Below are 15,326 nucleotides of genomic sequence, written 5' to 3' on the forward strand. Positions count from 1 at the left end.
CTGAGCTACACGTTTTGTTACTTGCTCACGCCCCCCATTGCCCCGAAAAAGGCGCATTCTGTATAAACAAAAGTAGGCAGGCGGCATTTTGCTGTACTCGCCGATTTTGGTTTATACTGCCAATGCTGAAAGAAGACTGATTGGGCTTTCCTGCAAATTTGCACAGTTCCTATTTTAAAAGGGCTATTGGTGATGACACCTTTGTGCCGACTTTAGCCGAAGCTTACAGCTGGTTCTAAGCACTGCCAAGCTTCCGACAGCACTTGATGTAATAATCAAAGCAAAGACATGCATGTGTGTGGCGTATGGTGGTAGTTGGCTGCGGTTTGCGTGCCCTGTGGCCTTGTTCTATAACCAGAGCAAAGAACATTGAGTACTGTATGTCTTTATTTTTCCATAGAGCTGTAACACTGCTATCAGTGTGAGAGAAGCCTCCTATTGGCAGGCTTACTGTGTGCTGTCTCGTGTTCTCCCCTGCAGTCCCAAATGCTATTTGCAATTAAGGAATAATGTATGCAAAAAACCATTTGACCTAGCTAACAAGCTATATTGATTCTGTTTTTTCACTCTGATTGGTGTAATTAATTAAACCAACCCAGAACATTTCTTTCACCTATTTCAGAATAAGCGTGGTTGTACACATAATGCGGAGAAAGTGTGCTGTAGGTGGCAATGCAAGACTGCACCAGGGGCCGTTTCACCAAATTTGCAATGTGCAAGCTGTGATTTGCAACATGAGAGCCATTCCTCTCCTGTTATTTTTAACATGTTTAACTAATTAAAGTAAACACCACACTTGTGACCCAAGCGTGAGCAAAACTTAACTTGCAAGCAAGTGACAAACATTTGTGTAACATGACGTTGCAACCTGCATGAAAGCAGTGCTTGCAAAATATTTTTTAAGAAACGGGCCCCAGGATCAAACACTGTGCTTTTGTTTTGTCCCTGTGTCATCACAAATTCATCGCTGCAGTAATAAACATCCCCTAAGCAATAAACTTTCTTAAACAAGGAAGAGTAATACCATTTGAGTCACAAGGTATAAATTTGGATGCTGCAGTTAGAAGCACTCAAGGAAATCACACTGTGGTCAGAAACAAATTGCGAATAAAGTAAAATGTATTGTTCCAGCCCTTGGGTCCACATTGGTATTTGAAGTGCTGTAATATATGCACATATGCCAGCCCTTTGACCTAATAACAGTTAGTGTAAACAGTAATTCATTTTAGCCAAAAGTCACCATTAACTCCCCTGCCTGTGCATCATTTATCAGCCACTTTGTGTAGCAACTGTTGAAAAACCACAGTGCCTGTCATGTGGGAAAGGTTAAACTAAGATTTAGTGAGATGTAATCAAGTAGAACTAGAACCTGTGTTGTTCATTTACAGTATGAAGCTGCCACTGACATCGCTTTACATCATATTTTGCAGCACCTCTTAGTGGCTATAAATTCACTGGAGAGATCGGCCTCTTATGGCTTTCAACTTCTAGATTTGACACAAGCTGCCCTGAGACTGATAGAAACCTCTTGTAAATGACAAGTTTCATCCATTTTCACAGATGAGACATTTAACTTTTGGCACTGGCCTTTAGCCTCTTGAACTAAGATACAATGAAGGGGGGGAATTTGTGAGAGAATATGACTCAGCGGGTTACTTTTAAAGTCATACTTTGAAGTTGTTTTCCTCACATACCTCCACAGTGAATGAAGATTCCAAAAAAGGCAAATATTCTTAATGAAAAGTAAATGGGGTTGACATTTAACACCAGGGGAACCATATCCAAACATCCATTTATGAACGCTCACATTACTCGTGCTGTATAATCCAAGTTTCATTTATTCATATACTCAGTACTTCCCAAACACACGCACGCTGAGAAGTACACAAGAAACACAAGAACATTGAGAAGTACTGAGCATACAACTGCATAAATATGACTTGGATTATACTGCACAAGTTGTGTGAGATTCTGTAAAGGATGTTTTGATATAGTTTTGTTGTTGTTAAAGGCAGCCATCTTTAATTCAGTTCATCAAGAATGTTTGCATTTTTGATGAAAACAAAGAAAACTATTTTTTTTATAACTGAATTCAATGCATACTAATTGTCATTTCGTGGGCGAAGTATTTCTAACAGATTAGTGAGACGTATGAGTTTATGTTCAGAAACACATACTTACAAATTGTTTGTTCACTGATTAACAGTGTGTGTGGACTGATAAGGACGTCTGTCATTGTATTACAAGCTGCTCTGCGTGGCACTTGAGTGTCGGTTCAGATCACTAATAAAAGACTGAAGGATTTGTGTGTGTGTGTGTTTGTGCATGTGCATATTGTTCTCTGCTTACAGTTATATACGGCCTTCACTCCAACAGTCAGTGTTTCACATCAAGTAGTTCTCACAGAATTGATGTGTGTGTTTGTGTCTGTGTGTTTCAGATCCCACTCACACTACCTGTGGAGACCCTGGCACTCCTCTCTTTGGAAACCAGAACAACAGCCAAGGCTACCAGGTGTGAATATATGGTCACACAGGAAATTAAAGTCATGTATTGAACGGAAAAATCATTCGTAACCTTTCATTAAAGCCTGAAAGTTGTTTTTTTTTTTTTCAATCTATGTTCTCTAATGTGTATTTTTTTCTTTATTACTGTACCTTACATTGTGCCACCATGTGAACTTCAAGGTTGAATCAATGCCTCAATATTGATGTTACAAGAAAATACAGCACCACGCAGCTCAGACCATCTTTCTTTTGATACCATAAAGCATGTTTATGTTGTGATCGTCGTCTGGGCTCTTTTGTGAAGTTATTATTTATTGAGTTATTCGAGAGTTGTGTCCGCACAGCAATAGACAGAGATATAAAACTAAAGTAATGAAATGTTGACGTTCTCTCTTGAAAAGGATCCTTTTCATAATGGACAAAAATATTACATATTACAATATTAACATTCCTTCCTAAGCCATGATAAGTCAATAACAAATTACTGTTAAATTTAAAAACAAACAGAGAAATGTGTTTAACAACAAAGGCGATTTGGACGATCTTTGGACTAATAACCCCCAAAACAATTGATTTTAACAGCTTGATTAAATGAAACGGCCTGTTCTTTCTGCAAAACCTGCCCATTTTTGTGAACATGTGTGCTCACTGTCCACTCCACATCTTTACACACTCCCCTGCGTCCTCCTACAGATCAGCAGCACTGTCTTCTTCAGCTGTAGAAAGGGCTACCTACTGCAGGGCTCCATTTCTCGCACTTGTCTGCCCAACCTCACTTGGAGTGGTTTTCAACCTGAGTGCATTGGTGAGTACATACTCTTGGAATATTGCAAAAACATATGTATTGTTAAGTGGAAAACTTAGCCTTGAGCAAGTTTGAGCAAATCTGACGCCCACATGTGCCATATATTCTGTCTTGACCCCACACCTCCGCCTTGGCTCTCGTTTTTACTTTCTCTCCTCCACCATATACACGGTTTCTTTCTTATCTCTTGCTTCTCTTATCCCTCTCCCCGTTCATCTCCTCACCCCAACTTTAACCGTGTCTCTCACTCGCTTCTTCTTTGCCCTCTTTAATCCTTCTCTCCCTCTCTTCCTCCAGCCCACCACTGCAGCCAGCCCGAGCTGCCAGCCCAGTCTGATGTGAGAGCCATTGAACTGCCATCCCTTGGCTACACGCTGATCTATACATGTCAGCCTGGCTTCTACTTGGCTGGAGGATCAGAGCATAGGACCTGCAGATCCGATGGGAGCTGGACAGGGAAACCTCCTCTCTGTGCAGGTATAAACATGGTTACAAAACATCCATAAGAGAACATGGAGAATTACCTGATATTAAATTTGTCAATACAGGGACACACACGTGCACCCTTTTTGCTGGAGCTGCTAAATTTCTGCAATCTTCTCACATGAACTTCGGACAGTGTCTGAAGAATTAGGTCCAGACATTGTCCAGAGTTTCCTTTTCACACATCTATCACGCAACAGGAGATTATATGTGTAAGAAGCATGCTCACCTATTGGAAATACTCCCTTTGATTTAGGCGAGGGGTGGTGCTTGGGTAGAGCGTGCAGGAGGCAAGACATGGATTACACCATACACATAGCCAACCAAGTCTCTTGCTTTTGCTGACAGAGGTTCCGGAATTTTGTCATCTCTAGTTAGACAATTTTGTTTCCATCTTTGTGTAAATGACCCTTCGTCTTCACACTCGGATGTTTGCTTTCCTCTGTTTTGCGTAAGCTGCATAATGGAAGCATCTGCAACCCGCTCACTGGCTTGTGAATTGCCCAGAAAATTACGTGCTCTGTTCGCAGAGTAAAGTTTATTTAATGTCCGATCCAACTGATTTGGACATTTGCATCCTCACTTACATCTCCTGTGGGTAATGTCTAGATTTCAGGTTGGCAGTGCATGTGTGAAAGGGGCTTTACATGATCAGAGTAAATGCCAACGCATAGGTGACCTGCTGGTCTTGGAACACAGACATGCACGTAGATATATTCACCAAACCCCTAAAGTCTACAGCTGTGTGCACATGGCCATCCACTTTCCCAGGGACACACACATAATGTATTAAACACTTAAAACACTTCACCTCATATTTGTAATGCGCAGTTTCCATTAGCAGTCTCTGTTGAAACCACTGGGGTGTGTAGCGACGTGGGATCCAGCGGTGACTCAGGTTGGGAAATTGGGGATTCAGCTAATGTTGATGAATAGCTGTGTTAACACTTGCTTATTCTCAGACACATGCCAGGGTAGGATGGTCCATCCATCACACAATTACACAGCATGGAATTACACACACACACTCAAACGCACACACAAGCTTTAAAACATTAACAAGGGTGCAGAACCTGATTAGGCCAATGCATCCCATTGATTAGGTTAGCCGAAGTACCTCTTATAAATGGTGAGGCAGTGTTAACAAGGTCTAGCAGACAAATAGAGTGCCATTAAGACACCCCCAAGCATTGGCCTAAATACATATAGGAAAAAAATAGAGTCATCGACACACAATTATCTAGGGTAGACGAATGTTAATAGCTTTAAGAGAAAGACATACTAGAGGGGGACAGGCGAGTGATGGATTCCATGCCGAGCCGTTGCTGAAATATAGAGGGCGATGGGTATTTTTAAGGCCATGCCATTAAGAGTGAAGGAAAGAAAGAGGACTGGCCTTAGCACATACAGGATATTAACAGTGCCTGTGGGCGCAGTGATGGAAGGGAAGCTCAAAAGACTGGCAGCATATAAAGTACAAGGCTGTGGGAGAGTGTGTGTGTGCATGTGTTTGTGTCTGTATACATTTATCCGAGGTGTTGTTTGTGCTCATAAACTACCATCAGTATACCTGTCTTTGTTTGTAGTTGCGTGTAAAGCCCTCTTTGCTCTGTTTGCCTGTGTGGGTGTATGTTTACTACTGTGGTGTAGTCCTGCGGCCCCCCGTGAGCAGTAAGGCATTATTAAAGTGCTTCCCTTGAAGCAGTGAAACTGTGTCTCTGACTTAGCCCTAGCCCCGCAGGGACATCCGGGCTGCTCTTTGACGCATGAGTCAAGTCCTGTCGCAGGCAGCCCTCACTCTGTCCGCCACAGTGGTTATTAGTCGTGGAGGTTGGTAGGAAGTGCTGATAGTGACATCCACCTATTGCAATCACCCCTAGGGCAGTTAAAAGAGGAAATTGTTTCTTCTTTTTTCACATCCTGAGGCGTACACTGTACCTGTTTAATGGAAAAACTTGTAAATTATTTTTTTTAACTTAATTCTGTTTTGTTGTGCTCTTCAGCTGATAATCGCCCAAGTGGTAAGAGCCCAGTGGGGACAGTGCAGGAGCCACCCTCCAAATTACCAGGTAGGACAGGTTCTTCTTGTATTATAAGATGCTTTCATTAATTTATTTAAAATGTCTGTATTTGGTTTGTTTATGATTCTCAGTGGGAATCTGAAGATGGTTTAGATTTTACTTCTGTATAGTGGATGGGGACCCTTATCAAAAAAAAAAGTTTAAAGGGGAACTACTCTGCTCGTTTGAGTTACACACTTGTATTTTGAGTTTCTACCAGGACATCTTAACATGCTTTAATCATCAAAAAACAATTTATATTCCTAATACTGTCTATGCTGGTACACCTGTGTACACCCTCTGTCTGAGATGCTCCAGTTAAGCACCTGTCTCTTTAAGCCCTCCTCCCGAAAGAGCCCAGTCTGCTCTGATTGGTCAGTGTTTGAGGTGTTCCGCATCTTGGTATCTCTGTACCATTATTGCAGCTGAGGGATGATAAACGCATCCAGACATTTTCCAGCAGGAATATTGGTCAAGAAATTAACAACATCGGCAACCAAAATTACTAGTTTCCCCGACATTAGCATGTAGCTAACTGTAGCATTGCACTTGCAGTCAGAGAATGACAGTGTACAGCGGCATTTTCTAACATTGAAAATCACCAATATCCAAAATCTTCTAAACACAAGTTGACATGCTCCAGCAGTAATATGATCTAAAATAAGGGGAAAATTAGCAACATCAGCAACCACAATCAGATGTTTCCTAGCATGTTGCTACATGTAGCATTGTACTTGCAGTCTGAGAATGACAGTGTACAGCGGCATTTTCTAACATTTAAAATCACCAGTAAAATCTTCTAAACACAAGCTGACATGCTCCATCAGTAACATGATCTAAAATAAGGGAGAAATTAGCAACATCAGCAACCACAATCAAATGTTTCCCTGATGTTAGCATGCTGCTACATGTAGCAGTGTAGGCTATGTAATGTTAACACATTCAGTTATATTCTGACTTCACTGGTTATCTCCTCCTCGATTTTATTGTTGACTGCACAGCTCACCTTTTCTAATTATTTAGTTAATAACTTACTTGTGACTTAGTGTTTTGTTATAATGTTTACCATTTATGCTCCCCGAGACCTTGATCCTTGATCCGCTCCTCATCTTGATGGTTTTCTAACCAGTGAGGTCACCTGGCACATGGTACTTTTTCTGTTGACAAAAACTCATCTCTACTTTTCTTTTCCACACCTATCTCAACTTTTTGCCCCTTTCAGTCCCTGGTGGTGTATTCGCTAAAAACTCTCTCTGGAGGGGATCCTATGAGTATCTGGGGAAGAAGCAGCCAGCCATGCTCAGCATCACTGCCTTTGAACCCGTCAGCAACCGGGTCAACGGGACACTCATCGATCACAGCGGAGTGGAACTCAAACTGGCCGGTTGGTACACCAGTAGCAGAAGTCACTGTCAGGACCTTGAAAAAAAAACTCTCACACATTCACGCATGACTTCATTATACCAGAGACCTACTGTGTTGGGTTTTATCCAAACAGACAGTGTCAGATAAATTCCGGTGAAGACAAGAACAAGAAAACAGTGTGGTCCCTGCATGGAGTAGATCATTGCTGCCGTTACTGAACAGCAGACATTTTATTTTTTTTCCTCCCTGTGGCATAATCACCATGCAGCTGTGATCATTAAGACACAAATTTGCATCCGTAACGGCTTGGACACTTCACTCCTCTGTACCTGGGTGCTATCAATCTTTATCACACTGCAGTAAAAATTATTTTCTGCAGCTACAAATTGCCACATTCTACAGTGAAAGTAACATGGCTGGATCAGACTTCTAGATAATTCTTGCGTTCATACAATATACAAATTACATTGCATTACTATAAGGTCAGTCAGTACAAATCTTCACATCAAAGTCCCCCCCAAAATTTATTTTATGAATACAGCAGTGGTTTCAGATCAGATTTGTATATTTAAAGGATGTCTCATTATACTCTATAGTTGTGTAAATGTGGATGTGAAGACCAAAACCACAAGGGATGGATCCTACTCACAAGGATTCCCTGTGTAGACATATGTCATTCCTCTGTGCCACAGAGCCCCACCCTTGTCCAGCGACTCTTAAAAACACATCAGTGAGTCACACTGTTGCACTGGATGACATGCTGCTTCATTTAGTAAATAAACTAATTAAATGAAGTATATTTATTATACAGTTTTGGTCACTTGGCATCATTCATCATCCTTTTTATTTTGCCTTATAAGTCCACAAGGTTAGTCCTTAGTTGTCTCTTGTGATAGTTATTAGCAAAGTGCTACTGAAGTTAGCAAACATGGGGACGCCACAAGGTAAAATGCGATGACAGCTCCCCACAAGTGAAGCCGAAACGTCGTAGTTGTAGTGGAGGTCGTAAACCCCGCCCCCTCAGTGTCAGCGGCTGGGACATGGGCTGAACTAAACCATTCAAGTACAAGTCAGATTAATTTTCCCAAGATGGTTTCTGTCATTCTAGGTTGTTCTTATCATGCTAATGCATGTTCAAGTGTTCACTAGTCTGACATATTTTGTTTTAATTAGTTATTTGATGCTATAAAAAGGGGGTGTGGCGTCATGATTGACAGCTGTATGTTTCACTGTTGCTCGTCATTGGCTTGGACAGGTGTATGGGCAGGAACTCGATACCATGGCTCCACTTCCTGATCACTACTGTGCAGGCTATGGCTCCAATAACGACACTAGCGAAACGTGGTAGTGGCTGTATCGGGCATTGTCCATCTTTGCATTTAGTCTATGGACATTACTAATAAATGAACCCAATCTACATGTTCTCTGGAATTTCTGTGCTTATTTTGCAGCTGAAATTATTCTTATATTTGAGTTTGAATCAAGACTGCAGTAAGACTTTCTGTTACAGATAACAAAAAAGGCTGTTTGTGTCACATATCTATATCACATGATCCTTTTCACTTAGTCTCAGTGGAATTGTTGCTCCAAATAACTGTCAACCTTTTTTTTTTCCCCTTGCAGGTACATACAAGAAGGAGGAAGCTCAGCTGCTGCTACAGGTCCACCAGATCAGAGGCCCTGTGGAGATCTTTGTCAACAAGTTCAAAATAGACAACTGGGCCCTGGATGGACATGTAAGTTCAGATCCAGGGTCAGCAGCTCCCTTTATACCTGCAAATATTAACATCACACTCACACACACGCAGACACACACACACCTTTACCGTGAAATATGCACGAGCACACGTACACACTAACCTTGTCACTCTGGGGAGATGGAGGGCCCACCAAGAGTTTTCTCTTTAATTAAAATGTCAGTTAAATCATTGCCTGGTAATCAGGACTCGACAGACCCCCTCCACTCCTCTCTCCCACATTATCCCCCAACCGCAGGCACCTCTAATGCACACCCACTCCAGATATAATTAAAAAAGCAGGTCACAGTGTGTGTGTGTGTGTGTGTGTGTGTGTGTGTGTGCGTGCCACTGTGTGGGGTTTTTTATGAGCATATTTCACAAGCCTCAAAGCACTTGAGTGTTTACGCACAAGTATGTTGCGCAAAGTGGAGTATTCCTCTTGTGTAACATGCTTGTGTGTGTGAGTGTGTTTACGTTTGTGCTCCTGAGCAGAAAAACGTCATATTAAATGTCAGCTATAAGAGCGCCTCTCAGCTCCTTTGACATGATATTTCATTTTCTGTGTGCACCAGCTGCTGACACTTTGATGATTCCCTCCTTTGTAAAGCCTGGATGTGACACATAAAGTGTCTGTCTTCCGTTCCTCTCTCTCTCCCTAGGTGTCCTACATCTCTTCATCCAACTCCTTTGTGTACCAGGGATTTGTCAGAGGAAAAGGCTTTGGCCAATTTGGTCTCCAGAGACTGGGTGAGTGAGCTGTCCACTCGGTTATAGAAACCACTGTGACCAAATGGTCTCCTGAGGGAAGACTGTATGTCTTTTTTTATGTCTGGATTTCTATCACAGAAATCTTTCACTTAAAATACCTGTAGCGTCCTTAAGCTTAGCTGCAAGTGCTTCCCCAGCGTGTCATTTCCTGTAATGGATTTATCATTTATTTACATTTACAAATGTGCAAACACTTTTGGGAAATGTGGCTGTGAGGCGGCAAACACAGTTCACAAACTTGATATAATCATCAGAAAACGACACACGCACACATTGTACATGCGCACACAACACAGCCACACAAACTCTGTCCTTATGGTGTCTGTGTCGATGCCTGTGGAGTCTTTGCCAAAGCAAGTAACCCCACATCTCAAAGTTTTGATGGATTAAATATCACCAATTCTTTGCTGTGTGTCATTCTGTAAGTTCCCTCAGCGACTTCAGCTATGCTGTCATAGATCTAGAACTTTTTTTTTTCCAAAGGCTGCCGCTACCCATATATTCTGCTTCATGTTTGTGACCTAGAAATCCCACCCATATCATTCTCCTCGCTACTGTTTGTATCCCGCAAATCCTTACATCCTGACTCCATGGATGTGAATGGCTGCTGCAGTCAAGCAGATATGTGTGTGTGAGATTTATTTATTTTTCATCTTCATGGTTTGATGCACCTGCAGCTGCAAACATTCCTCAGTCTTCTGTCTTGAACTAAATAAGGCACACATGGGAGGGACACATATGATATCCAGAACATGTCTATATCTACTTATGTGCATTCTAATTGGTGCATTTTAATAGCTGGATTTTTGACAAACATTTAAAAGGATTTGCTTCTTCTTGTTTCATTTTTGCTTGTTCAAAATATTGGTTTACTGCTGCCACCCACTGTTACAATCCAGTTAAAGACATGCATGGTATTTTTGGACTGAGAAAACATGCTAATTGATCTGTGTAAAACATTAGCTGCAAATCTGCTTTGGATGTTAAACATCATTTCTCCTCCACCTTCATCATCAATCTAAAGTTTTTCTATGAAACCCCAAATGTTGGACTTAATCTCACTCCTGAGTGGACACAAGATTGCAGGCTAATCTGATATACATTAGATTGAATATGTGCTCATGTGTATGAGACCCTTCATCAGCCATCAGCGGTGGTTAATTAAAAAATGTCATTTTTCATGTTGCCTTGACAACCTGATCCTCCCACTAAGTCCCTGTGGCACACGGTGTTTAGGTTAGCATGGTATACATGAAGGAAATGGCAAATCTCTCATGTTTGTGTGAGTTATAACTAAAGTTACATTTAAATGAAGCTTTAATCCTCTACACTCAGGCTTTTTATTCCCCGTTCTTCATGTGACAGAGATTTTATCCATGCACACAGTTGACAAAATAACGCTTGTGCTGCTGCTTTTGCCGTCTCCTTCTTGCGCTGCTGGTGAGGGCGACAGATTTCACAGGAATTTAGCCGTTTTTAGAAAGCCCAGATTGGAATCGCCAGTCCCACACTGGCTGCAAGACAGACTGAAGAGCAGAAGTGTAGGTACATAAATAGATCAGATTTGGAACTGACCGATTTGAAATTGGTGTTAACACAGATTAAGTGTGTGTATGCATGCTGAAAGTTGTGTGAGTGTAGTGAAAGTGGATGTGAAAATCTGCTGTAATGAGAGAGGTGCTTGAACAGCAGGTGCAGACCCCTCCCCCCCTCCACCCCCCTCCTCCCTGCCACAGTGCACTGATTGAGCAAACAGCTCTTTATTAATACAGAGGGGCTGGGGCTGCTGCCAGGGCATCCATGTGTATGTGTGTTTAAGTGTGTATGAGAAAGGCGGATGGGGGGTTTGGTTGGACGTCTTGGAAATAATCCTGCTCAGTTTGTGGAGGTTTTTCCTGTTTTGTTTTAACTCAGTGGTGGTGTAACTGGGAGTGCGCAAGTGTGTTTGTGCATCTGTTTGTGTGCTCACACTCGTGCAGCGGGGGGTTGATTGGCAAACACCACAGAACCAACTAATTGAATTCCTTCTTGTTTGTCACTTGTCCTTTATTGGAGCTTTTTTGGCATTCTGTGGCAAACAGGTGGGCTGTCACTCCTCCACTGTTGCTGTTGCAGACACACACACCTCCAAAAATTAGAGAATGAATCTGAAATGACTTAATAGCTGTCGGCCTTTGATGTCAGTAATTAAGAGTCATTGTTAGGATAATGGAATTTGACGTTCCCGGGGGGGGGGGCGGGGAATGAAAATAAAGCATAGCAATAGACTTAAAAAAGTCACTTGTCTGCTCAGTCTATTATGTATAAGTGGAGCCTTCCTGGCAGCCCTCCTCAGCCATTACAGTTCCTTTTATTTCATTGTTCCACTGTTTGTGTTTATTTGCCTTAAACTTCAACCACGAGTTCTTGGCAGAAGGTGAGGAGGATCATTTCCCTGTTGTTTCTTTTAATTGTGTTATTTATGGGATTTAATTATAATGTCTGCTGCTGGAGTCGTATTGTACTGAAGTGATGCTAAAGTGAGGGCTCTGTGTCTTATCTCTCTTTCCTCCAGAGAGTTTAGATCCCAGCAGAGACAACCCAGGCTACAACTTTGCGTCGAACAGCAGTTCAGTGGCGGCAGCCATTCTAGTGCCTTTTATAGCCATGATCATTGCAGGCTTCGCTCTGTACCTCTACAAACACAGGTAAGGTTCACACCATTGATATATTTCACAATACAGCAACATTATACCATTCGTTTGGTCTTGATATTTACAAGGAAGCATCTTTAGTCAGGGTTTAATTTGCCTCTGCAGAGTTAGCTGTTGTCAGATAAGAATCGTGCTTGATTCCTCGTGCAGATACATTAGCATTCACCCTTCGAAATACATTAACTTGGTATGGATTTTTTTAATCCACTAAAGCACATGTTGACCTCAAAAGGAGAAAACCATCATCTATGTTAATGAGCAGTGCTGATGTGACACCTACACTCGCTGCTGTACCAGAGCAAATCAGTGTAGCCAAATCCTTGTGAGTGTTGAAGCAATTAGTCAATCAATCAATCAGTCGACAAACCAATAGTTAATTAGCAAAATATAGACAGTGGATTAATCATAGAAGTCACTTATTATTATTTTTTTATCGTTTCATTTAGTATTTTGAGTTTTGTGCTGTTTGTCAGGCAAAACTAGACCTTTGATGTTTCCTCAAGTTGTTTTTTAGACTAAACAATTAATTCATTAATTGATAAAAGAATTAATACATGAATTAATAATGACAATAAACATTAGTGTAGCCCTAATCCATAGTATGACACATCTCTCTTCTGTATACTTGATCTACTGTGTCCACCTCTGATCTGTTTATCTGACTGATTTTTTTTCATTTTAGAAGAAGACCCAAAGTCCCCTTCAATGGTTACGTGGGCCATGAGAACACTAACGGACGAGCTACGTTTGAGAACCCGATGTATGACCGCAACATCCAACCCACTGACATCATGGCCAACGAGACAGAGTTCACAGTCAGCACAGTGTGCACAGCTGTATAGCAACTGCTTCCTCCAGAGGTAAGAGTCAAACACCGGCAGGTCATCTGGCTTTATGAGAAAGGAAGGACTCAGAGGGACTTAGATTTTCAGGCATCCTTGGACCCACATTGCTCTGAAAGTAGATGAAGTTACCACCTTGTGGCTAGCCTGAGCTAATCACACACCCAAAGCGTCAAAACTGCTGAAGCAACAAGACACAGATTCTCAGAATCCAGTTGCAGACTAAAGCTTTTACACCGTCCCTCAAGATTTTTCTGAGGGTAGAAAATTGGATTTTTTTCTGCTGCATTTCCTTTGATCTGTGTCTCTCATATTAATGAATTTTGTTTAGCTCATTTATATTTTATTGAAAAAGATAGAATATGTATTTGTTTTTGTTTAGACACTGATGAAAGTATGACTTTAATGCTTTTTCTTTCTCCTCTGTGATTTCACTCATCTTTATATCCATTCCTTTGGTTATTATTTACCTTTATTTCTTGTCTTTTTCCCTTTAAATATCTTTTGCTGTCCTGTGTATATTTCCTTTTCTTATTCTTCTTTTCCTACCCTCTTGTATCTTATCCCTTTCCCACACTCCATCTACCCCTTCCATCCATGCATTTATCCCTGATTCAGCCAGGGGAGGAGAAGTGCACCACATCTTCGCCTGCCTGCTAACAGAGGACATCCATAGTTCCTTGAGCAGAGGGCAAGACAAAGATTATTTTATTCGCTGAAATACATCCAAGAAACATCTCCAGTGGCAAAGTCTCCTTCCTGCAGGAGGCGAGAAAAAAAAAAGAAACCATGTGAAGACAACACCGACTGTAACAAACGCCAACAACAAAATGCTTTTTGTAACTTTACATGGTTTCTTGATCATTTTCCATATTTCGAGGAAAAGCTTCCACCTGAAACTGCAGCCGGCAGGAGTAACGCTGGAAGCAACGCTGTGATGACTTTTCTCACCGCCCTCCGCCTAAACCCAAAGGGAATTTTATGGTCAACTTTAAGTCAAGAAATTGACCTGTAGCTAACAGAGATCTCTGTGCAAGTTAACTGTACGGCGGACAGCCCCGTCTCGGCCTGTGTGAGTCAAAGAGAGACAGTCTGGACTGTTTCGATTCACTCTACTCTGTTTTCATTTGCTTTTTTTTTTTTTTTTTTGGGTTGTTGTTCTCTTTTTATATGCTGCTTGCTTTCTGTGATGAGTAATTGGGAACCCTGTTTTTCCCCAACCGTCTTCTCCTGAGGCTTCTGAAAGGTTTCATCAGTGGCCCCAAGTCTCTGGCTGAGGATGAATTAAAAATTAAGTAAGTTTTGGAGGCCATGTTGGAGACACACATTCTGTCATTACTGTTTGAGCTCGACTCCCGTCCTCCCTTTCTTTTTTCTTTTTAAGCAGGGATGAAATTCTGCTTGCTGAGGCAGCTGTGTCCAGAGCAGGGGTTAAAAGGTAGCTAGGGCTGCTGAAAGAAAAGCACTTAGTGAGGGTGTAGAAAGAATTAATGTGTAAATGTGAGCGAGAGAGACTGTGTGCATATGTGTGGTAGCTGCATCTGCAATCTACCCCAAATATCTCCTGTCTGTTTTGGCCCCAGATACACCACCAGATACATGACAGATGTGTTGCTTAAATTTCTCCAAATTTATTTTATGTTATTTATTTATTGTTTAAGGTATTGTGGGGATTTGGTTTAGGATTATCAGTACACCTGGATGCTCTGGATGCATCAAGAAAATAAAAGGCTACTCAGAACAAATGCTGACAATGTATAGATCCACTGAGAAAACTAAAGGCAGTGTCGGTCTCTAGTTTCAGCTTTCATCCGCTTCCTCTTTGTTTGCAGCGATTCATGTGTAATCACTCAGTGTTTTTGTGTCTGGGAGAGACTGAAAAGAAAATGTGGATAGACAAAGCCACCTCTCTAACTGATGCACCTACGTCAAATGAGGCAACACTCAAACTTGCTTCACGTTAACATCAGTTACGACTTTCCTGCCACTGTTGCTCTGAGGCGCTTGAGGAGAAAAAGACATCGGCACAGTCAATGTAGGGACGGCAGTATATTTCCATGGATA

At 41.6% G+C, this 15,326-nt stretch overlaps 1 protein-coding gene across 1 annotated transcript in view; it reads left to right on the plus strand.

Annotated features, from left to right (window-relative positions):
- csmd2 (CUB and Sushi multiple domains 2) overlaps window positions 1-13,975 on the plus strand; it is a 284,867-nt gene extending 270,892 nt beyond the window's left edge. The window contains exons 63-72 of the mRNA XM_050034139.1: window positions 2,441-2,514; window positions 3,201-3,312; window positions 3,610-3,789; window positions 5,799-5,864; window positions 7,078-7,239; window positions 8,844-8,956; window positions 9,619-9,706; window positions 12,282-12,414; window positions 13,103-13,280; window positions 13,881-13,975. Coding sequence (XP_049890096.1) covers window positions 2,441-2,514; window positions 3,201-3,312; window positions 3,610-3,789; window positions 5,799-5,864; window positions 7,078-7,239; window positions 8,844-8,956; window positions 9,619-9,706; window positions 12,282-12,414; window positions 13,103-13,262 — 1,088 coding nt within the window. The 3' untranslated portion in view covers window positions 13,263-13,280; window positions 13,881-13,975. The remainder of the gene's footprint in view (window positions 1-2,440; window positions 2,515-3,200; window positions 3,313-3,609; window positions 3,790-5,798; window positions 5,865-7,077; window positions 7,240-8,843; window positions 8,957-9,618; window positions 9,707-12,281; window positions 12,415-13,102; window positions 13,281-13,880) is intronic.
- Window positions 13,976-15,326: the final 1,351 nt, after the last annotated feature.

Source organism: Epinephelus moara, chromosome 22, assembly GCF_006386435.1.
Source record: "Epinephelus moara isolate mb chromosome 22, YSFRI_EMoa_1.0, whole genome shotgun sequence".
In the NCBI taxonomy this organism is placed as follows: Eukaryota; Metazoa; Chordata; class Actinopteri; order Perciformes; family Serranidae; genus Epinephelus; species Epinephelus moara.